The 26613-nt window shown below is 38.6% G+C and overlaps 1 protein-coding gene across 1 annotated transcript; it reads left to right on the top strand.

Annotated features, from left to right (window-relative positions):
* Positions 1 to 1044: 1044 nt before the first annotated feature.
* On the top strand, positions 1045 to 26351 carry poc1b (POC1 centriolar protein B). Its single transcript, XM_066724266.1, has 12 exons — positions 1045 to 1201; positions 2140 to 2224; positions 2474 to 2645; positions 2804 to 2983; positions 3500 to 3607; positions 3733 to 3848; positions 4199 to 4332; positions 4643 to 4711; positions 4941 to 5093; positions 5374 to 5451; positions 24076 to 24285; positions 25745 to 26351. Exons 1-12 carry the CDS (start codon positions 1187 to 1189, stop codon positions 25886 to 25888), a joined length of 1464 nt encoding a protein of 487 aa, XP_066580363.1. The 5' UTR covers positions 1045 to 1186; the 3' UTR covers positions 25889 to 26351.
* Positions 26352 to 26613: the final 262 nt, after the last annotated feature.

Here is a 26613-nt window from a genome sequence, read left to right as displayed (position 1 = left end):
CTTTAAGTATCAAGGAAGTATTGATATGATGCTGGATAAGTAGCCCACTGCTTTATGCCACACAGTTTTCACAAGTTACAGAAGACCGAAAAGGCATAGGTCAATTTATTTGCTGAATAATGCTTTTTTTGTTGTCCGCAGTTTCTGTAACATTTTGGCATTGAATGACCTGGTTTTACATCCATGAGTGAGCACTGTAGTATGCATTGATCAAATATTTTTCTTCCAAATGCATTCCCTCCCATTTTCACTCTTCATTTAATTTTGATTAGATGGGTGTGCAAGGTAAAATACATCTTAGTTCAAGAGCTCTAAAACACCTGAATAACTAATCTGTCTAAAGAGGTACTCACCAACACGTCTAGCCAACATGGTGGGTAATGGCTACTAACAATGGCCCATGATATTTACACAAAACAAACAGGCCAATTCAAACAATGATATTCTTTTATTATTATTATTATTATTATTATTATTATTATTATTAAAATATAATAATAATAAAAAATATATAACTTTATGTAAATTGTGTCACTACTACCATAAGAAAATATAAATTATTTGTGTTGTGCTACACCACATAAACGTGGGAAACCTAAAGCCAGAGCAAATTCATTTTCTGGAGGCAGCAAGGCTCGCTGTTGGTAGGGTCTGGGCAATGTTAATCCAGCTCGGCGCTCTGTTGGTAGGGTCTGGGCAATGTTAATCCAGCTCGGCGCTCTGTTGGTAGGGTCTGGGCAATGTTAATCCAGCTCGGCGCTCTGTTGGTAGGGTCTGGGCAATGTTAATCCAGCTCGGCGCTCTGTTGGTAGGGTCTGGGCAATGTTAATCCAGCTCGGCGCTCTGTTGGTAGGGTCTGGGCAATGTTAATCCAGCTCGGCGCTCTGTTGGTAGGGTCTGGGCAATGTTAATCCAGCTCGGCGCTCTGTTGGTAGGGTCTGGGCAATGTTAATCCAGCTCGGCGCTCTGTTGGTAGGGTCTGGGCAATGTTAATCCAGCTCGGCGCTCTGTTGGTAGGGTGTGGGCTCTGTGAACCCAGCTCGGCGCTCTGTTGGTAGGGTCTGTGTAAAGTAAACCCAGCGCGGTGGTTTTGACAGGGGAAGCTCGGAGGGATGGGGATTTTCTAAATTATCTCAACATAAAACTTGTGTTTTCTTGAAATACAAAGGAGGTTGCAAGCCATCCCATGGCATCTGTATTGGTAAGAAACGTGAAAGTTACTTCTAGCTTTGAAAAGCATATTTATGAAGTCGTGTTTGGAAATGCTGTCTTTTAAATATAGTACACTACGGCCTGTCATAACACTGATTGAGAGCCGCTAGCTGCTTGACTGAAGTATTTCTGTGGGGTTTCTCTCATGTGACATTGCTAGTGTTAATGGATGTGCTCTTCCAAAGTACGATGTAACCTACAGCAGCTGACAGCAAAAGTGAAACCTGATCTATTTCTGAAAATATGCGCTCGGTCAGTCTAAGCAGCTGATGGTGGACTTTTTACTTTCACAACACGACTCTGCAATAATTGACCCTGTATATGCGGACCATGGTGCAGCTTGTAACTAAAAATACTCCGGTGCTTATCCTATAAGATGCAATAAAATGCAATGTTCCCGCTTAAACAGCCATATATACACACACACACACACACACACACACACACACACACACACACACATATATTTATCCGGCAATACAACACATCCAGTCACCATAATGACACTGATCTCTATACTGCTCTTCAATAAACAACCAAATTTGATATACGAATATTTTTATTCATAGTCTGAACACTTACTGGTCCAGGCACTGAGAGGAGTGATTTCCCATTTATTCTGCTTTGTTGCCCTTCACAAAACTGCATGACTTGTTTTGTATTTTGTCACATCATTCTCGATTACTATTTGACATATTTGTATGTAGGGGGAAAACAGAGTTGTCTGTATATTAGAGTTTGACAATATATTGTAAAGCACGATGCATTGTGTCAATAGGTCAAGGATAAATGTGAAAGGATTTGAATACCATTATAAAATAAGACTTTTATTGAAGACACTGTGCATTCCTTCTCTTATTATCTCTTAAATCTCTTATTACGCACCCCTCATGTGCAGTATGTTTCATTAAACCCTCCTCATTTTAGGAGGACCCTTCTCTAGATCGTAATTTTAAAGGTCACAAAGATGCTGTCACCTGCGCAGACTTCAGTCCAACTAACAAGCAGTTGGGTAAGCTTAGTTTTTCTAAATGTGTATTATTATTATTAATACATTTTTGGTGTGCACACACAGTCCTGGCTTTTAAATATATTAATGGTAGTGGCTACATTGTGTGTGTTTTAATAAAAGTGTTAAAAGCCTGTAACTGTCAAGAGTTTATTTAGCAACAATGTTAAAGTAAGATTACAGACTAATAAATGCACACTGTAAATTGTCTGTTGTCCATATAGCATAATCACTGTAATAATTGTTTTCAAGCGACTGGGTCAGCAGATACATTCCTGATGATTTGGAATCTGAAACCAAAGGCCAGAGCATTTCGTTTCATGGGTCATAAAGATTTTGTCACCAGTGTCCAGTTCTCTCCATCCGGCAACTTGGTTGTCTCCGGATCTCGGGACAGAACAGTGCGGCTTTGGACGCCCAGCATGTAAGTTGTGGGAAAAGCGGTTCATCATTTGATAGGGGAGAAACCGAAAATGAACTCTGTTGTTGATCATTTGAAATGACACATTTCGAAGGTTTGAAACTCTTCTTAAAGAGCGAGAGAGAATGTATTCCATGGAATATGTATGTATTTCTGTCCAGTAAAGGCGAGTCAACAGTGTTCAAAGCTCACATGGCTACAGTGCGCAGTGTTGCCTTCTCCAAGGACGGGCAGAAGTTGGTGACGGCTTCCGATGACAAATCCGTGAAGGTGTGGAGCGTCCATCGCCAGCGCTTCCTATTCTCTTTAAACCAGCACACCAACTGGGTGCGCTGTGCCCGGTAAGACACCCCAGGCAATGGGATATATTCCCTTTAGGCCTTAACCTGAGGGAGGTTAGACTGATTAACTGTCTAATGTTGTCGTGGTTTGGTTGTAGGATGACTCAGTTTAATGGCACATTATTCTTTTGATCAATAGAACTGATGTGGAAGATTTAGTTTGTATTAATTTAGTCAGACATTCATGTTCACCATAGTAACCATAGTTTTATTAAAAAACAAAACACGAAGTTGGAAAACCTATACTCACAGTAATCTAAGAGTCAGAAATGTGAAATAGCAGTAAATTACCCACTTTGTAACTTACACCTAGTGCCAGGTTATGTAATGTACACTGTTTTGACAACTCCGAGTTTGTGTTGATTGATTAGTACTAAACCTATTGAGGATGCACTAGAAAGCACCCCCCCCCGCAGTTAGATACTCTAATGCAGCAAATGTGCGCTTGATTGTGTTAAAAAGCATCACGGAATAAGATGGGCTAAAGAACTTACCTTTGTGTTTCTTTTCCCTGAGGTTTTCACCAGACGGACGGCTCATCGTCTCTTGTGGTGACGACCGGTCGGTACGGGTATGGGACACGACAAGCAGACAGTGTGTCAACACCTTTACGGACTATGGGGGGTAGGTGGAGTATTAGAAAAGTATTATTAAGGTGGAGTATTAGAAAATTATGAAGTGGAATCATACCATTGAACTGCTAGCAAGTGAAGCTTATCTTATCTGTCACATTTTAAAAACCTTTCTAGGTCAGCAACCTACGTGGACTTCAATTCCAGCGGGACCTGTATAGCCTCCTCAGGGTCAGATAACACCTTGAAAATCTGGGATATACGTACAAACAAGCTCCTGCAGCATTACCAAGGTGAAGGGCTCTCTAACATAATTGTGGCCAATGCTTTTGCACTGTAATTTAATATTCAGTAATATGCAGGAAATGACAAATAACAACAATGAGAAATTGGGAATATTCTCTAATTGTGTTGTCCTTCATTGTAGTATTTTGTTTTCCTCTAGTGGCTGTTTCATATAGATCAATCTAAATCTATATATTTGAATTATAATGACTTACGGTGATGTTTGGGAAGTGTGGGAAGGAATATTTATTCTTAGTGAAAATCATTTGTTATAAAGTCTTTGTCTTTGGAAAAACCATTATGAAATGAAATGCTGAGACCAATTGTATGTTGATTTCATTATATTTGCTTTAATCAGTTCACAGTGCTGGGATCAACTGCTTTTCCTTCCACCCTTCTGGTAACTACCTCATCAGTGCATCCAGTGACGGCACCGTAAAAATCCTGGATCTGCTGGAGGGGAGGCTTATTTACACCCTGCACGGGCACCAGGTACGAAGAAAGAGCTCTGTGTGTTATCTTTGCAGTTGTACAATTAGAAACTAAATATCAAATGCAGCTTTTATTAATCATTATATAAGATAGGACATTCCTAAAAGGTCTTTGTGGGCATTCAAATGAGGAACTATGACTGAGAAAAACCCACCAGTACTCTCCTGTCCCAAACAGAAGGTATTTCTGTAAAGGTCTGTTTTTCAGTCACTCATTCTCAGCCTCTTGCGTTCTTGTGCAATTTCATTAAAAGCTGTTTCTTTCTCACCTTGCTGTCAGTGAACAATTTACTTTATTTTCTTTGTCTCAGGGTCCTGTCCTTACTGCAACTTTTTCTAGTGGAGGGGAATACTTTGCTTCAGGAGGCGCTGACTGTCAGGTTAATAACCTTTTGTTTTTTATTTAAAAAGTGGAATACCTGCCAGAAAAAACAATATGTATTCATTTGGTAAATTGTGCTGTAGTGCATCATTGGTCATCTTTGTTAAAAGAAACAATGCCACAGTCTATGAAAGTTGAAATTTGGTAGCTTAGGAATGTGCTGGCGGTCTCTTTATATTTATGCTATAACTGGTAAAACAAGGTGTAAATTGCAATCATTTGTACAGGTTTTGTTGTGGAAGACCAACTTTGATGCGTTTAACTACAAGGAAATTCTAAAAAAGCACAACAGCCGTATCAATCCAGACCCACCCCCACACCTGAGCGACATCCACCCCCGGATGCCCCATCTGCACACAGCGCGCGACGCCTGCATCGAGGTAATATAGTCACATCTGCACATATGTATGGAAATTCAGACTTGACTAAAATGTGACTATTTCTTGAAATAGTCTATAGACTATAGTCTAAGACTATTTCTGGGACCACAGGTTCTGAGGCATTTTTTCTGTTTTACTGTCAAGATTTTTCTTTTTTTTTCTCATGTGCTCTCCAGTTTGTCTCTCTGGATTGTCTGACTTCTGTGGAACAGAGATTTGAAACAATTTAATTGTGTGTACATATTACTATCATTTTTATATTCTTTTCCTCCTTTACCAGATTGGTCCCTTCGTGGCAGATACACAGACTCCAGATCCGCGGGTCGTTGAATTAGGGCAGTCTCTCTTTTCAAACACGGTAAGTCCTGGATAAAAGGGGAAATATCATATATGCATAATGTCTTTGGTTTTTATTTCTGCTCTTCTTGAAGTCACAATATATGAAACACCAGCAGGGGGCAGCATAACTGTGTAAAACTAATTTTGCTATATATTCATAGATTAGATGGATAGATCTGCTTTTGGACTGATAAATCCAAAAAACGTATTTAATAGTAAAATTGTGAAACACCTTTAGTACCTGTAACGTGTGCATTTTAAACCTTACAGATGATGCCCAAGTCCTCATGCTTTTTAATGTTCTTTCAATCTTTTTTTATATTTAAAATTACATTTTTTGTGTGCTCTGATCAATTGGCTCTGACTTTAAATTAATATAATGTTAATGTATTGGGAAAAAAGAGATACATACTAATAAATATACAACCATATTAACACTATAGAATGAGCTGTATTGATGGCATATTAAAAAAAAAACAACAACACTTCAATGGGTATTGCCAGCAGAATAGTGCTAACATGACCATATTCAGCAGGTGGCAGCATTAGCCAGTGTTTAAATATGTACAGCTAACGTCAGTGCTGCTGGTGACTTGTGAAAAATGAGCTAAATGAGAGGAAAACTCTCATGCATTAAAGAGTTGATCTGATTTTGACTGTTTTCCTTATAATTATTTTGTATATAACCATTCCTGCCATTCCCAACATGTAGTGATAACTTTAATCAAAATTGAAATGCGTTTTAACAGCTTGGCACCAATGAGGCGTGCCGGTGTTAATATAAACTGACATAGAACACAAACTTCACATGAACCCATGGGTCCCAGCATTAGTGCAGTGTTTCTATTCACTTTAATCAAATTTAATATCAGATTGTTCTTCTATTCTCTCTTCACTGTCAATTTTTAATTATAAGGCATTCAGTAATGCCTCAGCATCAGATTGTGACAGACTGCTCTAAATCAGCTCACAGCCACCTCCCATGTCAGCAATTACACCATCGACGGCTTGACTTATCCTTGACGGAAGCCGATCCTAATTCAGATTAAGAATTGTCCGTAGCAGTTGCAATAAATAGTGTGTCTTGATATGTAAGCCTCACAGACTGTGCAGTGAAAGGATGGGGCATGGAAATCCTCTCAGGCATCAAATCCATCCTTTCTCCACACCACACTGCAATATTTTACAACAAGAGATGTAACTAAAAAACTGATGTAGTCACTTATTCTTGTTTTGAAAGAAGTCAGACAACTATGCTAAAGAAAGTACTCATCAAAATAAAATAAAAATGAAATTAAAAAAGTGTTTCCCTTCATATCTAGTCTTTTGCTAATTACCTGTTTGGATATGGCTGTTTGTAGATACAATTCTTATATTTAGGCCCTCCAGAAAAAAATGGAGGGCTAGTAGGTTTTAGTTTAGATTGACAAGTGATGTAGGCCTAATGCTGCAATTGAGGAGTCGAAAAATTGCACGCTATCACAGTTTCACCTATAAAATAGCACCGATTACTTGCACCCTATTATACCAAACCTTTCAGGTGGGTGAAACTAACTATTCTGAAGCACTGTTGCATGTAGCGTGATCAATTTACAAAATAATAATAGTAATAATGATTAAACATTCCTTCTAAATAATACAAATAATCCCACTGTAGTGTCTTGGCGTCCTGTATAATGTTTTCAGGGTTACCTGCAGGTATAACTCAGACTCCGAAGTAGATTGCATGCCAGTGTAAATATTCAAATGTCTCCTCTAATCCCTTCATATTGTTCTCCCCCACCCAATCCAAGTTCTAGTTCAACAGTTCTCGAATCAGCTGATTCCCTCCAGCAGAGCAGGACGGCACGTGCTCTAATGGGCATTAGTGACTTCATAATGAGACGGGGCTTTTCCTATTTATAGATCCCGTAACACGCTGGCTTCCTGAAGCATGCTAGCTGCAAGCCTCCTATTCCACAGCCTAGTGTGCATGTAAGGGCCAGCCTAGTTTGGTGCAGTCAGAGCCACAGCCTGTCACGTCCCATTACGAGAGCTGCACAGAAATGTCTGGTTTAGACGTGTTCTTGCTACAGGGAGCTGTTTACTTGTGATGAACAGGGGTGGAAATTTGCCCTGAAGAAAATACAGTTAAAGTGAAGTTTTTTTTTTGTTACTCTTACTGTTGCTTGACTGCCCTTTTTTTATAGATTGTTTACATATCATCGTCTCTTCTGGAGATGTTTTTGGATGTTTTCCTGAACCTGTTCCAAATGGATATAGATCTAAATACAAAAACCTGTCTCAAAGTTCCACGATGTAAAGAGCAGGTTTCAATGGCTTTTTTTGTGTTTCACTTTTTATTTGAAACAGTTGTATCTGTTGTAATAATTTGCCAAAGCCAGATCTCTCAGTGTGTGCAATAGCTAATCTGAGAGCATGTTTAAAGCAGTGGCTGCTATTGGGTCACGATGCATGATGTTGGTACCCTTCTGATTCAGTCCATTATGGTAATCTAGTGTATATGCTGAATATGGCTGAACAAAACAGGAGGAGAGTCTAAAGTGAAAGTTAACTACAGTAACACTGATTAGGGGCTTTTAGTTGCCTTCAACTTGCCAGCTAACCAATTAGCGTGTTGTTTGTTGCCTGCTGGGCTTCTCTCCCATGTTTCCCTCAGTGTGTTCAGCTGCCTTCACTTCCTTTGTGGGTCTGCTATGAATCAGCTACTCTTAGGGTTGACGTGACAGTCTTCCACATGTGACAAAGGCAGCATTTTCTCCAGAATTGTGAGAACTAATGAAGTGTTGCACGGCCTAAGGAAGTTTAAGCCAATGGCACAAATGTCACTCATGGCTGCTTTCCATTAAGACAGCTTTTTTTTTTTCTTTTATAATGCTGATTACATTAGCAAATCATCTATATGATCAGTAGGCACACACAGAACCTACAGTAAAGTCTATGTTGGTACACATTCACCTTTATATTTCCTACAATTGTGTACCTATAGACAGAAGTTATCAATTAATCCATTTTTAATTAGTATAGCACCCTTCGCAGGGTAGCCACAGAGTGCTTTACGAATTGAAAAGAAAGAAACAAATTAACAAATAATACATAAATAAATAAACCATTAGACACAAAGGAGAGAAAAACAAAGATCAGATTCCCACATAATGTTGTCTCCTCAAGACTAAAGAGATTATTTTACTTTAACCTCTCTCTGTATCTCATACCTTTGAGCGCTGAAATTAGTAATTCCTCCATTTCACAAAACAAAAGCACGCACACACGCACACAGACTTAGTCAACTTATCTATAGATCTTTTGGTTGAGTCTACACTTTGAAAGCCCAGAGATAGTTTGTAAGGGAATCAAGGCTGTTTTTCATTGTTTCTTGCAGGTGTGGGGACTTTTCTCAATGCTGGCATTACATAGTGTTATAGAATCACTTTTTGATCCACTACTCTATTCCTTTCATCTGCCATACTACCTTCATATCTTCTCAACGAATGCAAAAACCTTACTTCCATATCAGATACTTCCATATGCACTTGCTATACTTTAAGGGAATGTATCAGTTCACATAACTTATGAATAGGATTTGGCCCTCATCCTTTGCCTCTCATCTGGCACTGGAATGATGGAGAGAAATCAGGAACCACTCATTTCCTTTCTTTTCAGACAGGGTCTCTAATTTATTACTTCTCGATATACAATCCGGCCGGCTCCTGCATGACAGAAGCTGTCGGTGGCTGTGATCCACAGGTCAGCCTTCGCCTGTCTGTCCGGTAAACTTAGTAGCCTTTTATATAATACCATATGTAAGGAAACGGTCAGAAACCATTCCTGCCGAGTGAAGTACAGGATATTGAATGGCCTCGAGGTGTGGATGCCAGGTTTAAGTACCAGTGCGGGCTAGTGTGACATGACACGACGGAAATATCTAAAGATAGAAACTCTATGGGTGTTCTTTTTCATGCTAAAGCTCGATGTGCAATACTTTGTTACAGGAAGGTATATGTCTTGGAGGTAGTCAGTTCCTGCACAAAGTCATTGATGGAGGCATTGTCAAGAGTAGAGACGAGAACCCTGAAATGTCATTTGTCATTTGTTGTAGACTTGCATTCTCATTGTATTCTCTTGCAACAGACGACAATTTGTTTCATAAATGTTCAATCCACTTCGATCAGTGTAGATGAAGGGGATGAGACAGGATAAAGATGGATTTTTAAGCTTTGACACAATTGACACAAGAGATTTAAGTGCCTTTGAACGGGATATGGTATTAGGTGGCAGGTGCACCGGTTTGAATGTGTCAAGAACTGCAGCGCTGCAGGGTTTTTCACGCTCAATATTTTCCCGTGTGTATCATGAGTACATGCATCCATCACGCCGCATGTCAACATTGCAGGCTGGTGGTGTGATGGTGTTATGTGTATAGCAGGAGTTTCGCACCCTTCAGTTTTCATCATCTGGTCTCTCTTCTAATACGTGATAAAATGTAAGCGATAAATAAATATAGTTTCCCAGTTCAGATTGCATAAACAGAATAAACTGGCGAATAACATTGCTGCAAATGAAAGAAGCCAATACTTTTGTTTTCAAAACCACCATTTCAAAGGACTCTCATTGCCACATTTATTTGACTGTAATTTTTTTGAAGCAGAGCTATTTTTATAATGTCAACATAGACTTCTGGTTATTTGCTTTTTCCAAGGGTACAGGCTGCAGGAGAAGCTAAAAATAGACTATCCGGGGGTTGACACAGGAGCTAAAAATACACTTGCAGTGAATTGCAGGTAAAGGAGACACCTCACAGGCAAACAATGTGCTTTCTTTATCTTCTCAGTGTTATGCAAACGGTTTCTAAGAAACTGCCTCTTGTTTGTAAGGCTGTAAGAGCAATTCAATATTAATTTTCTTACTGAATATACAGATTTGCATCTTAAAATTAGGTTGCAATGAATTATAGATATAGTGGGCACCTTACATATATACTGAAATTTAAATATTTTGATGATAAAAATGAAATTGCAATGCATTTCAGTTAGTAAAAATATCGCTGAAATCTGTTATTTTGTCTTTGTCTCTGTAGCCCTTTCAGTAATTCTTCATAAATCAGGGCCATCGCTTCAGCCCCCCTACAAATATTGCAATTATGAAGTAACGTTGCGGTGAAAAAGTCAGATAAAACACCGTCAGCCGCCCCTTGTATTTGCTCTCAGCCCCCCTAAAAATAATACAACATAATACAAGAATGAAGAAGTAACTCCGCAAAACACTGTCAGCAACCACCACCCCCGCCGCCCCCCCCGCTCCGACACTGGAAAAAAACACCGTCAGCACCACCCCACCCCGATCCTGTACACCGTTTCAAAGCACCCTAAAAACGCCCCTGTCATAAATCCATTTTGATTGCTGTAGATTTTATTGTGCACTAATTATTTCTATCATACAGCAATCCAGTGACATCCATTGTAAACTGCATTGTCTTTTTTTAGTTGCAGAAAGAAGCACAAACAGAAAGCCAATTGTGAATTGTGTGTTTCTTTTATTGACTGCATTTTGGAGAAGCGTGCATGTCCTTCCATACTTTAGTTCCAACTCATGCATCCAATGTTATATCTCCACTGTTTCATAGGATTTCCAAACCTCAAGTCTTATTTGTACTTTCTAAAGCACAGCACCATGTTGTGTTGCTTGATACCTGGCATCGTAGCAGCAGACACCCTCCGCTTCCCTGTGAAGTAGTTATGGTAGTTTTTAGTCATGTTGCTAGGCAGCACAGTTTTTTCCAAGGTACCTAATATAACAGGGAAGATTTTATAAATGTATTCATAGCAATACAAAACTGTAACCACAATTTATGACCCCATGTAAACTACAGTTTTAGCCTTGGTTTATCAATAAAAAAGCTCCAGATGTAAGCCTTCATATCACCACATTGCCGTGTTGATCTATTCCAATTTGCCTGTATGTATTGAAGAGTTTGTGTTGAGAACTGTGTTTTTATTGGTGTTCTGCATATCTGAATACTTCTGTAATTAATATGTAATATCGGTTCTGGATTATGTGACCTACCTTTCATCTATATATACGTCTATATCTCTATCAATCTATATGTATGTATGTGTATGTACTTGAAAATTAATATTCAGATCAAATTGTATTATATTTATCCAAGTGAAACAAAGAGAAAATATGCCCACACTCTCTTTGGTGAGAGGGTGTCAGTGTCTTTCCCAAAGAAACCAGATCTGGACAGGTCAACAGGCCAGGCATATGAGTCTAGTTCCAGTCAGGCCACCTGTTCGGCACTACAATTAAATACCCTAGGCAGGCGATGGCTGCTTTCTCTGCGGTTATTGTTTTTGGTTTCGATATTTCTACAGCCACTTTTCCGGTTCTCTGTATAGCGGAACCCAGCAACGCCAGAGAACCCGTAATTCCGTTTCCTTTTTTCAAGAGAGTCCCCACTGCTTCCCACGGACACACCTCGCGCTTCCTGTTTCGACTGAGATCAGAGCACATTTGGCGTCAGCTGTTCCCTGCACTTGATAGGAAGGCATGCAGGGATTGCCCATAGCTCTCATCCCACATCCATCACAAAATGACCTGACAACCCCTTCCTTCCTGTCATTTTCGTTCCAGAGGGCAAAGGTCATTGTTGAGGCTAGTGGAGTCACGAGTCCTTGTTTGTAGATGGCTGCTATTATCATACATTAGAAATGGCCGAAGCAGATTTAATCACCCTACAGTGACTCCTGCTAAAGACTCTTGCTGAGGCCAGAAGGATATTTTCCAGAGTTGTCTCTTTACTTCTGAACTGTGCAGTTTAGACAATTATCTACTTTTATTGGCCCTTCGTGTCCACCAGATTTTGGCATTGTTTTTCTACCCTGCAAGACAGCTCCACATTTTGCAACTGATATCACCATTGCTAAAAGTGCAGATCAGAGGTTCTTAGAGACTTTAGTAACGTATTGTACTGTACTGGTACTTTCTCAGCTCAAGGCACTTTTCAGGGTTTGTTATGATAGTTAATTTTACTTCTACCTTATTAAGATTTCTGATTAGTTTAGTGTATTGTCAGGGGCCTCTTTCATTTATACTGCTTATAAATGAAACTCTGACTGGGTACAAGCTAGTAATTTCTAATTCACATGTATGTCAAAAGGTTGATATGGTCTAAGCCTTAATAGAGTTTGAATACTTTTCCTTCAAAATAACACAATATTCTTTATAATCACTTTCTTTACAAGGCTCAGGACATAAACTGATTACAGAGCAAATCGTATACTCTACGTCCTGATGTGTGACCTCAGAAAATCTAGGCCAGCTTTTAAATAACATTTTCTTAAAAAGCGAACTGTTAATGTAGGGCTTTTTTTTTTTTCTAAAATGCAGGAATCGTATATTGGACTCCTTACATCTACATTGGAGATTTTTAATGGTTTCCTTTTTTGTAATTTGGATTAAAGAGTATACATGTTTTTGTTTGTTACATCTTAAAATCAAAAAAATAAAATACTGTGCTGGGAAGTGTGAACTTCCAGTCATGCAGTAAGTGTGTTCAGTGTTGTTTGTAGCTAGTTCCCACCATTACTTAAGAATAAATATGGCCTTATCTCAAGGTTTATAGGAGATTAATTTGCCTTTGTGTGGCAAGAGTGTTTAGTCTGAATTCAGTCTTCATCGACATCTTTCTCCCACGGCACTTTCTCGTTTTGTACCAGCCTTTGTGTACCTTAATGAGTTTTGATTTTGTCGACTCTTTTCTGTTCCCATATCTTTTGGGTAGGTGTTGAATTCCACTTACGAAATGACAGAAGCCCACAGCCCTGGTGAACGCGATAGCTTGTTTCTCTGAGCACAGGAGGCCCATGAATCACGACAGCTTTTACATAAGAGGAAAGCAGTATTATTCAGTTGGTCTAGACAAGAAGTGTACTTCGCATAAACCACTTCAATTCAAATAACCTCTTGACATGCAAAAGGTTTAGGTTTATGTCTGATCCAAAGCAGAGGCCTCTCAACAGCAATATAACTGATAAACTGTTCAAAGTTCCTGGCATCCTGTTTGGAGATTAATGTGTTGTTTTGCAATCTTTTAATCTTTAATCTTTTTGGCCAGGGCTTGATTGTGTTTCTAACAGTCCTTCTCCTTTACAAGCCAAAAGAACGCCATGCCATTTCTTTTTGATGCCCGGCAATTGGTGGTGTTTACGAGAGTTGCTGTTACTCAAGTTACACCTTTTACTCCTTAAAAAATTTAAAAGAGAGAGGTCCACAATAAGCATAGTATAAATTCCACACCTCTGTGGTTTTCTGGACATTCTTCTTAGGGTAATAAAAAAAAAGTCTTAGTGTAAATGTAGCTATACATTGCTTTACTTACTTTTGAGGCGTTGTATTCAGGAAGTATGACTTTTTTGGAATGGTCTGAGCTTCAGATACATCAGGGAGATTATCTGAAATCAAAGTAACCATGTCAATAGACAGTTCTAAGGAATTTACTATGTTATGTACAATATCGTAATATCTTAATATCTGATGGGCTTGATGCTCACAACTATCTTGCTTCCATGTCCCTTTTCAAACCGAGAGAAGAAAAGGTAATTTCTGAATAACTTTCAGACAGGGGATATTTATACTTAGTTTTGCAACTTCATAGATATATTTATATCTGGAATCTTTTCATTCTAGCAAGTAGAAGTATCGGTTTTGTATTTATGGCATAGATGCAACCTTGGAAAGCTCAGAAAATCAATCTACTAATCCCTATAAGTGTTTCTCAAGATGCAAATATATCCCCACAGTGCATAATTCAATATCTCTGGGTGGAAGGTCACTGAGAGAATGTAAAAACAAGAGCATGTTAATATCTAGTATTGGGTCATGTTTTATGGATGTTCTTCTCACTGTGTAGCCTCTATTCAGCACGTTCTGACCATAGATGTTTTGATTTAAAATTGCAATGAAACCAACTGTCTACCAGAACATGTTGCTTGTGTCTTGAGTTCAAACTCAATGAGATTTTAAATTGCCTGTACCTGAAAAACAATGTTCAAGATCTCCTCAATATGTTTTCAATGTTGTATCACACCACACCACACCACAATCCACCCACTTATTACTTAAGTCCCCTGGTTACAAGGAAATAAAGGCCTGTATCCACTATGGATTTGAGAGAATAACCTTCTCTGCCCCCTAGTGATAAAATATCCTGTATTTTGAGAAAAATGAAAGTAGTCCTTTTTTTCAGTTCTATGTAGAATTGAATAATGTCTTCTGCCCATTTCCTGATTGACCTCTGTGCACTGTTAGTAGAGGTAGAGGAACAAAAAGCAGAACTGTTTTTCTGTTTGATTTCTTTAAAGACAGTGGATCTTGTGGATCTTTACAAAGCCCCTTCCTCTCTGCAACTGTCAAGTCTGCTCAATTAATTCCACCACGACTTCCTGCTCTCATCATGGCCCCTTCATTCCTCCCACAGGGCTCTCTGAGGCTACCTTGTGTAACCTGTCGCCCCGCGGTAACGAGATCAAACCTCGTTGTCGAGAATTTCTGGAATTACTTTGAGAATCAACCGAATCAAATCAACCATAGCCGGGGACCAGTGCTCTCTCCCTCCCTTGTCAATCACCGAGGTAGCAGACTGTCCCATGTGTCAGTTGAGGAGTAGTGTGTCAGGCTTCATGCTGATGTTTTATCACATTCCTGGGATGCCTCACTCTTACTGTCGGCTTCTTCCTGTTATTTTCCACCTCCTGTCGATTACTTACTATCTCGGTTATTTACGACAGTCTGTGAAGCCGATCCCTCCTGCAGGCGTATTATTAGTCCTACCATGGGGGTAATTTCTCACCTTTTCAAGACCAGTCATATTTGATTGCCCAGGGCTTTTAAACTGTTTTTCCGGTGTCAACCAACCCGTCTGATGAGGCTTTGGGGGTGGGTTAAACACAGGTTTCTAAAACAGTGCTGGTGACTCATTAGGTTAGGCGTTTGACTTTTCTCAAAGTCGACATTTATGGCGTTAAGTCGCATTTCATGTGGGTGAGCCCTGGATCTTCACTTGCCCGAATCGCTCTCTGAATTTGAACTTCAGACAACAAACAAAGTTCACAGTACCTGTTAAAATACATTCTTGAATTAGAGGCCTTCTCCTACTGAAGACTGTTTGTATACTGGAGTCTAACAGATCTTTTTTTTTTTCATATGTATTTTGTAGAGCTATCGTGTTATTCAGTGTGAATTTGAAAATGTAGCATCCAGACTTTATTACACCTTTTCAAATAAATTCTCTGCTGCTTTTTACAAAGAATTTGTATGACTTGAACATGACTACTCATACAAAATTGTCAATGTATGTCACCTGTAGACTTTTTGGAAATTGGCGGCATATCTTCTCCATGAATTTTTAACTTACATGGCCTTCAAAGCCAAGTAATGCCAGATACTTCAAGGAGTTAATTGCTGTATGATGTCAAAGATCTCCGGTAGTCGATCTCAACTTTTGTTAGCTCTTTATTGAGGCATCTCAGGGGTGTCCATGTTTCGGCACCATAAAGCAAATAAGTATTTACAATATTTACCATATTTTTACCCTCATCAGATCTTCCCTTTTGGTTGAATGTACCTGTCAGTCATGGTTAATACAACAAAGGAACTTAATAAAAGCTGAATGCTGTGCTTAGGCCATTCATACTATCTATGGGTCTTGTAGTACTTCTTGGATTTAATAGGAATCGGAACCAACAAATGTTTAATTGCCAAAACCTTTTTTTTTTTTTTAAATCCATGATTTCCTCCAGGCATCAGTCAGTGGTGTCCTTTGTTTACACACAGAGTTGCTAATCTACTGTAAACTCCCCCCAAAAATACTGGACATTACTAAATGGGGAAGGACATGCACGGAGACACATCTGTGTGTGTGTGAATAGTTTCACGGCTCCCCTAAAGGTCAGTATGACTGCATGTGCAGGAAGGTGTAAACTCTGCTTGAGATCTTTGGCATTCAGCACCCAATGCTCTTCCTGTCAATCAATGCCCTGAACTTTCCCACCACTTTGAATTACTTAGCACTCCTAATGGCTGTTCAATAACTTCCTGGGGCACCTGGGGGAGAATGAAAGACGGCCAGTGAAGCTTTACAAATGTAAATATCTCCACTTTTTACATGGTTTTTGTGAGCGGATCATACATTTGTGTAATTTTCTTCTTCTGTATTAAGTAAGCGCAGTGCAGGTCGGCCATCTGTACAGAAACCCAACGTGACACCGATTTAAGTGCTTGTAAAGGTACAGGCCTTTTATTGTCTTTGCCTTACTGGCAGCTATGAAAGAGATGGTGGTTAACATTATATATATATATTTGAATGAATCCTTTTTTCCCCTTTCTTCATTTATAATCAACTCCTCAGACTCCTTTTGAACTCTTTTGAGGACCGTAATATGTATCTGAATATGTTGATTTCTATTTACTGATTAGCGACCACTTGTGAACAGAACAGTGAATTTTGTGGAGAAATTAGGAACCAACATAATGAGGTCTAACCCTGAATCAGGGCAGTGTTGCAAAAAGTATACTCTCTGGGTATTAATACACCAGCCATTATACAGAAACATTGGCTAACTTCTAGTTTTCAGTACAGGGACTTGTATTTCACAGTAAAGTCCTTTGGGATTGTTGAGCCAGGTGTCAGTCCTCATTCACTTCAACAGCTGCTTTTGCAATTTAAATTACTTCATATGTTTTAATTGATGCAGTATTAAGTGAGGTGAACCCTCTGAAGTGGCATCATCGAGAAATGCACACAAGGTGGACAAGACCTTAAGGGGATTACTAGAAGAACTGGTTCATCTACAGACCCCTAATAACATTCATTATAATTCTTCACTGTATTGTCCCTGTACGTCGGTGCTTCTCGAATCCACTTCTTCTGTCGACTCACTTGAAAAACAAAGCGTGTCCCCAGGGACATTTCAGCCAGGTATTATACTTATCATCCTTCCTTTTTGTTTGTCTGTAAACATCCCACTCAAAAATAATTGAAACTCATAAGTGTCTCTCTTATTCTATCCTACATTGTCCCCCCCCCCTGATTTAATGCACACGCAGACCTGTGGCCTAGTTTATGCATTATTATGTAATGTCATATAGAAAACAATTTTAGTAAAATTATGAATGGTTTACAATTATGTGTATGTACAGTTTGATTTAAGCAATTGGTATCTTAGTAAACTACCCATGTCACGTGTGTTTCCTGTCTTCTGGCAAACCACTGTCATTCAGCACTTTGCTTTTATAATTTAAGTAATGTGAGTAGATACACATCCTGAGTCTGACTTTACCCCACAAATAGTACATTTAGAGAACAGAAAAGCAGAATTCTGCGGAGAAAGGAATACAAAAATAAAGGCCCAGAAAAAAAGGAAGCGAGACTGCTGAATGTGTCACAATTCACGGAAATGCATGAGAAGAAGGGAACAGAAAGTTACAAAATAAAAACAAAATGATGGGAAGCGAGTTCCAGATGTCTAAATATAAAAAAAGAGAAAAGGCACAGCAATGTGCAAAACAAAGAAGTGGGTGATAAAAGGAAGTGGAACAAGAAGGGTATTGTACAGTTCAGGGACTGACAGGTGTGGAGTGAAATATAACTGCAGGGAAAGTGGAAGATTAAATAGGAAGACCGAAGTGAATGAAAATATAACAACAAAGGGAAATCAGGGGCTTGTTTTTTTCCACAACACATCAGATAAATAGTTGACTTAAATATCTTTCCGGGTTTCACATGTTTTCCTCTCTTTAAAGCTGAGGCGGCCAAAACAATTTATTGATATAGCAGTTAATTATTTGCCAGTTGAGTCTTCGGTTTATAGATTAACCAGCTATACTGGTAATGGATGTTCTCACAGTGTACAAAGTGCGTGTGTGCGTGCGTGTGTGTGTGTGTCCATCTAGTTTAATAGCTCAGTGGACCTTGTAGAAATATCTACTCTTTTGGCTTAGGATTCACAAAAACAATATAGATATTAACGCCTGAAAATATGTTATCCAGCTGTTAAATTCTAACTTAAATTAAGTAACCTTTTTTTTTCTTGTTGGTTTGTAGCTTTGTAGTGTAGATATTTTTGAGGTTTAAATGTATGTTTTTCACAAGAAAATGAAGTAGTAATACGATATACATAGTATCTCTTAAGTCTGCAACTCTTTTACCACAATCAAAAGTATCAGAATGTGTCTATTGAGAAACATTTCCAGCTAATGCTGACATTTATTATGGATTTGTTTTCTGTTCAAATATTTCCATGTGTAAAATCATCCATATCACCTGGCACTCTAGTGTGACTCAACTGTTGGAATATGTTGCAACATACATTATCCTATTATGGTGTGTATTGGCTTTATTATTTGTCATGTGGTTTTAAAAGTAACAACAATGGCACCTGGATTCCCTTGGGCCGCTCTGAAGCACAAGGGTAGTGATAGTTCTGAACTGTGTATCTCTTCATAGATTATTTCTGAAAGTGATAGGACATAAATCAATTATACTATCATACCTATGTGGGGTTATAGATTAGGGTCAACTAATATGCTGAATGATGCATTTGATCTCAAACGTCTCCAGCCACAGATTTGAATGTGTTTACTAATGTCGTTTGCTAACTTGCACATTTATCTTTTTAAGTCTAGCATAAGTATCAATAAGGCACCATGAAATTAGCCTCATATACACACAAAGGTTAGCATAAGGCTGTCATTTTGTGTATGGCGATTAATTGTTAACTGTTAACCACATAATCCTTTGGTGAGATGGGGAAGGGTGTTTAATACCACAGTAGCTGTCCATCACATGAACTGAGTGAAGTTTAAATGTGCTGTGACCTGTGACCGGAAATCGGGCATGCATAATTTAACAAAACAGAAAAAAGTCAGAAAGTGGAAGTAAAAGAGAGTTAAGCAAAGCTTGAAGGAGGGTTTATTATTCTGCTGCACTGTGAAAAATGGATTACTGTCTTCCATACTGGCTACTGTGCCACTCACCACCCAGCCAGCCCCATTCGTCCTCAATGACAGGAAGCAATAATAATCAATTACTGACAAGGAGGCCTGTGACATCATTTGCTCAGAGGCTACAAAATGTAATTTTCTGCCCTACATCCGCCTTGTAATGCCATGCTAATAGTTTCCTGTATTGATGCATTCAACGCGGAGTCTGTTTGCTAATTTGTATCTGCCATGAACTACTATCATGAGCCGACCTGCAAAAGGCTCTGGAGTCTCTTGGCTTGCAGAGCTGATGTTGATGGGAGACTGTACTGTACCATGTCTAGGATAGCCTTCCTAATTTATTTTGGTTGGATCACTATATTAATCTTAATCGTGTTAGGTTGAGGAGGCATCAGGGAGACTCGTTTAGTGAATGTATGGCAAAATTAATATATGACCATTGATATTGTTGGTCTGTGATGCAGCACACTGGTCATGGGGTCTCTTTTATGTGTAGACATTCAGTATATGAAAACCAGAACCTGGTTGATCTTTTGTTTCAAGTCCATAGGCACATTTGCACTGGAATGCTGAAGAGTTGTGGTGTGGAGTGATTTTCAGAGTGTGAAGTGACTCATTAATATGCGAGCCATGCTATAATACACTATAAATATGCATTGTTTTGGTCATCCAATTTAGCCAATCACAGTTTGTTATTTTGTAAAGTTAATATCTGCATATGTATTACTCTTTTAGATGTCAATCACTTGGGAATCATTGTGACCTACAAAAACAAGGAGATAACACATTTCATGGCAGATCAATAGTTTAATTTGATTATGTTTGATTAATAACTAGTATTTTGCTTGATTACTAGCAAACCAAAAGAGAGGATCTTTAGACAATTTTAAATAGTAGTAAAGCATGACATAACAGTCAAGTTAAGATCAGCTTTGTTAATTTGTGTTTTTCGTTCTTTCATTTGTTTCTATTTTTATTTGTATCCTCTAGATCTATACTCTGTTTTTTGTAATTGATTGTGAATGTCTGGCTAAGCTAGTGTTAAATGCAAAGTTATATTCCGTACAATGAGTCGTTTGTATTTTTTAGGTCATTTTTAAGGCCGAACCCTTAATCCAAGTGTTTGCATATTCCAGACTCTGTAGATTTAACTTACAGTTTTATGACTCATCCTTTCTCTTATGTAAGAAGCAAAATTTCCCCTGGAATGTTGCCAGATATATTCATGTTTTGTTTGGTTGGTTATGTTTTTAAATTGTTATCATTTCTGAATGCTCTGAGTTCAAGATAATAGAAAATAAACACGCCCTTTTGCATGGATTTTTCATTCTAGACGAGCAGTTGCATTGAATCTGAATTAAAACTACAGTGATGTTTTGTTGAATTGCAATTATATTGTGGAATTACCCTGACATGAAAGTTCATGTCAAAACTGCAATATAAAAGGGTACAGTGTATATTTGAATGATAATTAAGCAAAAATATAGCAGGCAAATCTCATGCTTATGAAATGTTAAGGATTACAGCGGCGTATTTTGAATAAACTGAACATTAATTGATCAATTACGTGATAATCAAATTACACAACTATAATCAAACCCATTTCCAGAAGCTATACAGATTTTCTTAGAAAGGTCGACTCTTTAGGAAAATTGAGTCTCACGTACCAATAGGTTTAGACACATAGATAGATAGCACAGACAAAGAAGAGTCATTACGGTCTGTCTCGCGTCACACAGGTACTGAAGAACTGTCCAGTTCACGGTAATGAACACAAGACCGAAAGGAAGCAACAAAGTTAATGTAATAGATCAGAGTAATGCTTCTTTTGATTGAAATAATGATTTCCTTTTACTGAAAACTGACTTAATGGCATTACATGGCATCCTGTGACGAGGAAATGTGGTTCTTTGTCACAAGACGGGATGGTAAGGTTTAATCTCATAATGTGTTTACGCAGAAGAAATTAATGGGAAACTTTGATCTTGCTTTATGAAACCCGCCTGTGTGCTGTGTCTTCAGGGACATGGTTCGTTCCAAGGATCTGTGATTTGGAGTGATAATAAGAGGGGCCCTTGTACCCTTACAGTACACAACCTGAAGTACTCCTGGAGCCTAAAATGTGACATGAGATCCCTCTGATCTCGCTTCACAGTTGATTTGCATACTTCATTGACCATAATAAGAGAACAGAAAGTTCAAAGATATTTTATTTTATTATATAATTTTGTGTGGTACTGCTGAAGAAGCTCATAAATATTCTTAATTGCTCATGCTTAGTAGCCCTGATGCCTGCTTGCATTATAAGGTTCAATGGGCTGAATCGTTAAAGCTTTTAAAGACCCGCCTGTGACTACTTGAAAACAGGTTGAAAACAATGGCTGTGGTTGGTCACTGACTGAATACATTTCAAATTAATAAATTAACCTCATAAGGCTCTGAAAGATCACAGAATTTGTTGTCATTGTTCACAATACCACATTGTTTGCACATATCTCTCTTGCATACATTAAGGACTAAACCACTGAATTAATCTCTTCAAGAAAAAAACAGTTTTAAAGACACATTGACACAGTTTTAATACATGTGGTTATATGATTTCAGTGGAATAATATCTACACTATGTTTCCTTCTCAATGTAAAAGTTTTGGAAACAGTATCCATACCGGAACCACAGGTATTTGGATCATTATTTGATTGCTCAGATTGTAACTTAATGGGCCATGACCAGCAGCTCCTTTCAGATGGCTTTCCAAATACAAACAATTAAAATGTCTTTCTGGTGAAACAGTGATTGTCATAATGGTGCATGAGATACACAGCTCTTTAAATTTGATGATTTTCTGGGGGGGATATTTTAAAGCTTACAAATGGTCGGGTCCATGGACGATAAATGGCCCAACCAGATGTTTTCCAGATGTGGTCTGTGTGTCAAAGCAGCAACTGTTGGCTCCAGCGAGACCCAGTTCACACACTGACAGCTTTGTTCACTTCCGAGCTGGTCTTTTCCAGATTGCGGCGTGTGTTTGAACTGCCTTTGAAGTCCGGACATTGCACAGGAAGCAAAGGAGAATTCATTTTCTTGCATATATGTCTGAATGTACATATTTACGATGCTATTTATTTTGAAACATTGTCAGCGTGGTTAAAGAACATGGTGTACCATGCAGATACGTGTAGATAGATATGCATTGTAGGATTCAGGTCAGAGGGTTATTCTGATGGTGACTCATCATTTCCAGAGCTCTCCACATAAGAGAGGTAAAAAGGTCCCTTCTAGCATGAGGGAATCGTTTTCTTTAAGGAAGTTAAAATTCCTCTAAATAAAACCACTCTGTAACAATTAAGAACTGATATCAAGTTGCAAAAATTATGCGTTTGTTCACCTAGCATCTGGTAGGGTGTTTACTTGCAATTTAATAAATCACATCTTCATTCTATAACCCTTTTAATGAGAAGTTACCTCAATGAAAGTTAGATCTGTTTTATAATAGAAATGCTACATATTACATTTTCAGGAGATTGGTACACGTTGAGCTAGGTATGGGTTTATGTGAAGAAAAAACTGCTAGATCAACAAAAGGGTCTACTTTTAACTTTATATCCCAAGGCAGTGCTTTCCAACCTTTTTGCATCTAAAGCATTCTTTAGTGTCATTGATGACAGTGTTTTTACATTCCTTAATATTTGGTGTGTTTAATATAAATATAGCTTTTCTTCTATGAGACTAAACTTGGGTCAGCTTTGTTTTCATCTTGCCCTTTGAGGTTGTGTTTAGTGTGTGATAAGTAAAGCTGTAAAACTGTTGCTTTGACCAACTACATGCTGAAAACAAAACCAATATATTTTAACATGAGAAAAGAGGCCAGCTTTGCACAATGGGTGCGATGAGCTATTAAATCAGTCTGACCAGTGTGCCACAAGATAGTAAATCTTTCCATGGAAAGTTTCAGGTCGTCTTTTCTTGCTCTGAGAAAAACAATGAATTGAGATTTGATGCAAACAAAATGAAGTGAATTGTCTCTTCTTCCAAGGTCGTATATGTGTCAATATTGCAAAACAGAAAAGAGTACAGAGGTACCATCACTGATTTGTGAACAGACCTTTTGTAAGTTATAGCTGCGTTGCAAATCACGGACATGCATGCTGTGCAGTGAGGGCAGTGTTTTAAGTTGTACACCTGTTTCTACTTATACACCCAAATCTGTTAATTGAAATTAAGTATGTTCAACTGTGTTAAACATGAATCCCATTATAATACAGAATATAAAAGAATATACAAATGTTTAAAGGTAAATATGCTCAGTTCTGAAGTGGGTACTGAGAAAGTTGTATTGCTTTAAAGGGGCTTGAAAATAGAAGGACATTTATTTATTTATTTCCCATAGAATACTTTTGAAAGCTCTAATAAAGGCAACTATTCAAAATATGTGCTAATGCCTCTTTCCACAGTATGAGAAGAGTGTATTATATAGGATTGAAGTCTAAAATTAATTTCAAAATAAAACAAGGGAAAGCACTGATTGACTTTCTTTCATTTATCTGTGGGGAAGTGAAGAATAGCAGGAAATATAACTTTTAAGTCAGGCCTTTCCGCTCTAAAAGGAGTTCAAGTCTACCTTCTCTTTTTCCATGGCCGCAGGGAGGAAGCAGGCGTGAGAACGGAGATCCAGGACCTAGTGGCTGGCCCGACTGTAACACTTTCCAACCTCCGCACCGGTCTACTGGAGGACAGGAGGAAGAGGGGGAGACGTGTGCCGTGACCTTTCCCTTGGAGGAGCGCACGGGCTTCCCGTCGGGACTTGCCCGGACTCTGGAGCAGATTGTGGAACAACTGGATGTCTTGACACAGGTTTGTCTGAGAGGGGAAGTATAAGTGGGTGGCGCAGACCATTTTAGTTTTGAGGGGGATCACATGCTATGCCACCATTTTCAATCTCGGGTTCTGAACCGGGCCTCTAAATCCTTTGAACACAGTGGTTGGTCAGCATCTGGCACAGTTGAAAAGACTGCAGTGGAAGACTCACATTCCCCACTGGCAGCAGCACCACGGTTCTTTGGTACTTTCATCTCCTTGCCCTGTTAAACTTCTTGTGAGCAAGTTTTTCATCTCTGCAGCCCCACATGGTTAATCACTCTTGCAGAGGACCAGGTAAGACACATGCTTACATTGTGGGCTTCCCTGATCCCTGTGATCTTTATGATTGAAAGAAGTGCGACTGACTGATCTCACAGAAGAGACGGAAATTACTTTTGTGCTACACAAGTACTGCAGTGATTCCGCACATCATTAAAAATCATTATAATCATTCAAGTTGGGAAAAAAAAAAATCAAGCCCCTTAAAATTAAAATTAAAATTCAATTGGTTGTCATTAAAAGCAATTAATGCTGAAATAATCTGCCCACTTGAACTAAAATATCGGCCTGTTAATTCTGTGGCTGTGGCCGAGCATACCATAGACCAGTGCATCATGGGAATGCACAATTTATTATTTTGTTAGTAGATCAATATTCAATGCGCAATGAGCAAGTGTGAATTTCGAGAGGAATGGGTTAACCAATCAGGAGTTTGCATCCTGCATCGAGTGCGTTCACCACGATTAGTATTTTAATGATTTGTCTGAAAACTTACAGTCTGGGCAATATGGGGGAAACTGCCTTAAAACTCAAGAAGATTCACTAGACTAGTACTAGTATTTGATGATATGCATAATGATGGCACCAAATATGCTTCAACTACTTTTTAAGTTTTCAAAATTAGTTTTCAACATAACACTATTATAATTTCTAGTGCTAGTGTCAGCATGCTACACAAGACTTGATCATGTGTGTGTGACAATGTATACCACTGGTCACTAGAGACAATACCATTTATGTTATTGTGTTGTTTAGCCTAATGAGAATCTCTTGAATTCAGTTGCCATTCAAGTAATATATACTTCAATAATTCAGTGAAAGTTGCTGTAACATAATATTTGAAGAAGTAAAATGCCAATGAATGATCCTCTTGCACATGAGCCTCGTACTTAATGAGCAATTCACTGTAATTGTAATGGTCGCTTTGGTCCGGATCATTAAAAAGTCAGTAATTAACACACTGAAAAATCATTAAAAGTCATTATTTTTCCTCATGCAAACCCTGCAGGAAACCTGTCCTCTAACAACCAAATCACATTTCAGAGTCTTTCTGTGGTCCCATATGTACAACTTTATAAATGTTGATTTGGCCTCAATCAACCTCAACCCCATATCACGATCTCCTTTTGTTTTCTTCCTACACTTGTTGTAAAAACAAACTTTTCATTTCTAGACGGTTTCGGTGCTGGAGCAGCGGCTGACTCTCACTGAGGACAAACTGAAGGAGTGTTTAGCCAATCAGGCGCGGATCGTGCTGCAGGTGCGAGAGGCCGAGGAGAGGGATGCAGAGATCAAATCTCACAGCTCTTCACTGTAGCCCTTCCTGCTGTTGGGCCTCTGAACTGTCTGCCTGGTGCTCTTAGCATTGCCTCGACTCAGGATTTTATTATTTTTGTGTCCATTGGGGGCATATTCCTTCCTTTCAATCATGAAAAACAAATCTTCCTACTCAGCTGTTTTGTGAAAAGCAAGTGTGCCCGATTCCTGTCTGAGGTGAGGTGGGATAATGTTGTGAAAACTCAATAAGATAACTCCTGGCGGAAGACGGCTGTAGCCAGGCGAGCAAAAACATTCTCCCGATGGTGTAAAACAAACAGCAGTCAGGGCTGGAATAAACAAAGGCAGGTATAACTGGTTCTTCACATTTCAACAGTGCATCTAAAACAAAGCCCTCGGTGTAGGTGTAACAGTTTTATGTTGCATTGCCCAGGGTTTTTGGGGACTATTTACTTGTCCTTTTTTAATTTATATTTTATTTAAGAAATAAAGAACTATATCAACTTTTGTTTTCATGTATCTTTTATCACCCATGAAAGAATCCAAACACGTCTCAAGCCACCAAAGTATGGGTTTCCGATCTAAGAAGCTAAGAGGAAGCTTTAAAAAAATATAAGAGTGTTTTTACAAATGCTTTTTCAAGGTACCACATCCTTCCTCTCTTCAATGCAGAGGAACATAATTCTGCTTCTTTCTTTTTTTTTGTTTTTTTTTGTTTAACCATAATCTCAAGAACAAATTGTACTTTTGTCAAACAGACTGTTT

The sequence above is a fragment of the Amia ocellicauda genome, chromosome 15, assembly GCF_036373705.1.
Source record: "Amia ocellicauda isolate fAmiCal2 chromosome 15, fAmiCal2.hap1, whole genome shotgun sequence".
Lineage (NCBI taxonomy): Eukaryota > Metazoa > Chordata > Actinopteri > Amiiformes > Amiidae > Amia > Amia ocellicauda.
This window is presented reverse-complemented; position numbering and strand designations above follow the sequence as displayed.

Excerpts from the sequence above, each read along its gene's own strand:
- poc1b (XM_066724266.1), top strand. Across the intron at positions 4,333-4,642 it reads ACACCCTGCACGGGCACCAG|GGTCCTGTCCTTACTGCAAC; the intron begins GTACGAAGAAAG and ends TCTTTGTCTCAG. Across the intron at positions 5,452-24,075 it reads AGTCTCTCTTTTCAAACACG|GGAGGAAGCAGGCGTGAGAA; the intron begins GTAAGTCCTGGA and ends CCATGGCCGCAG.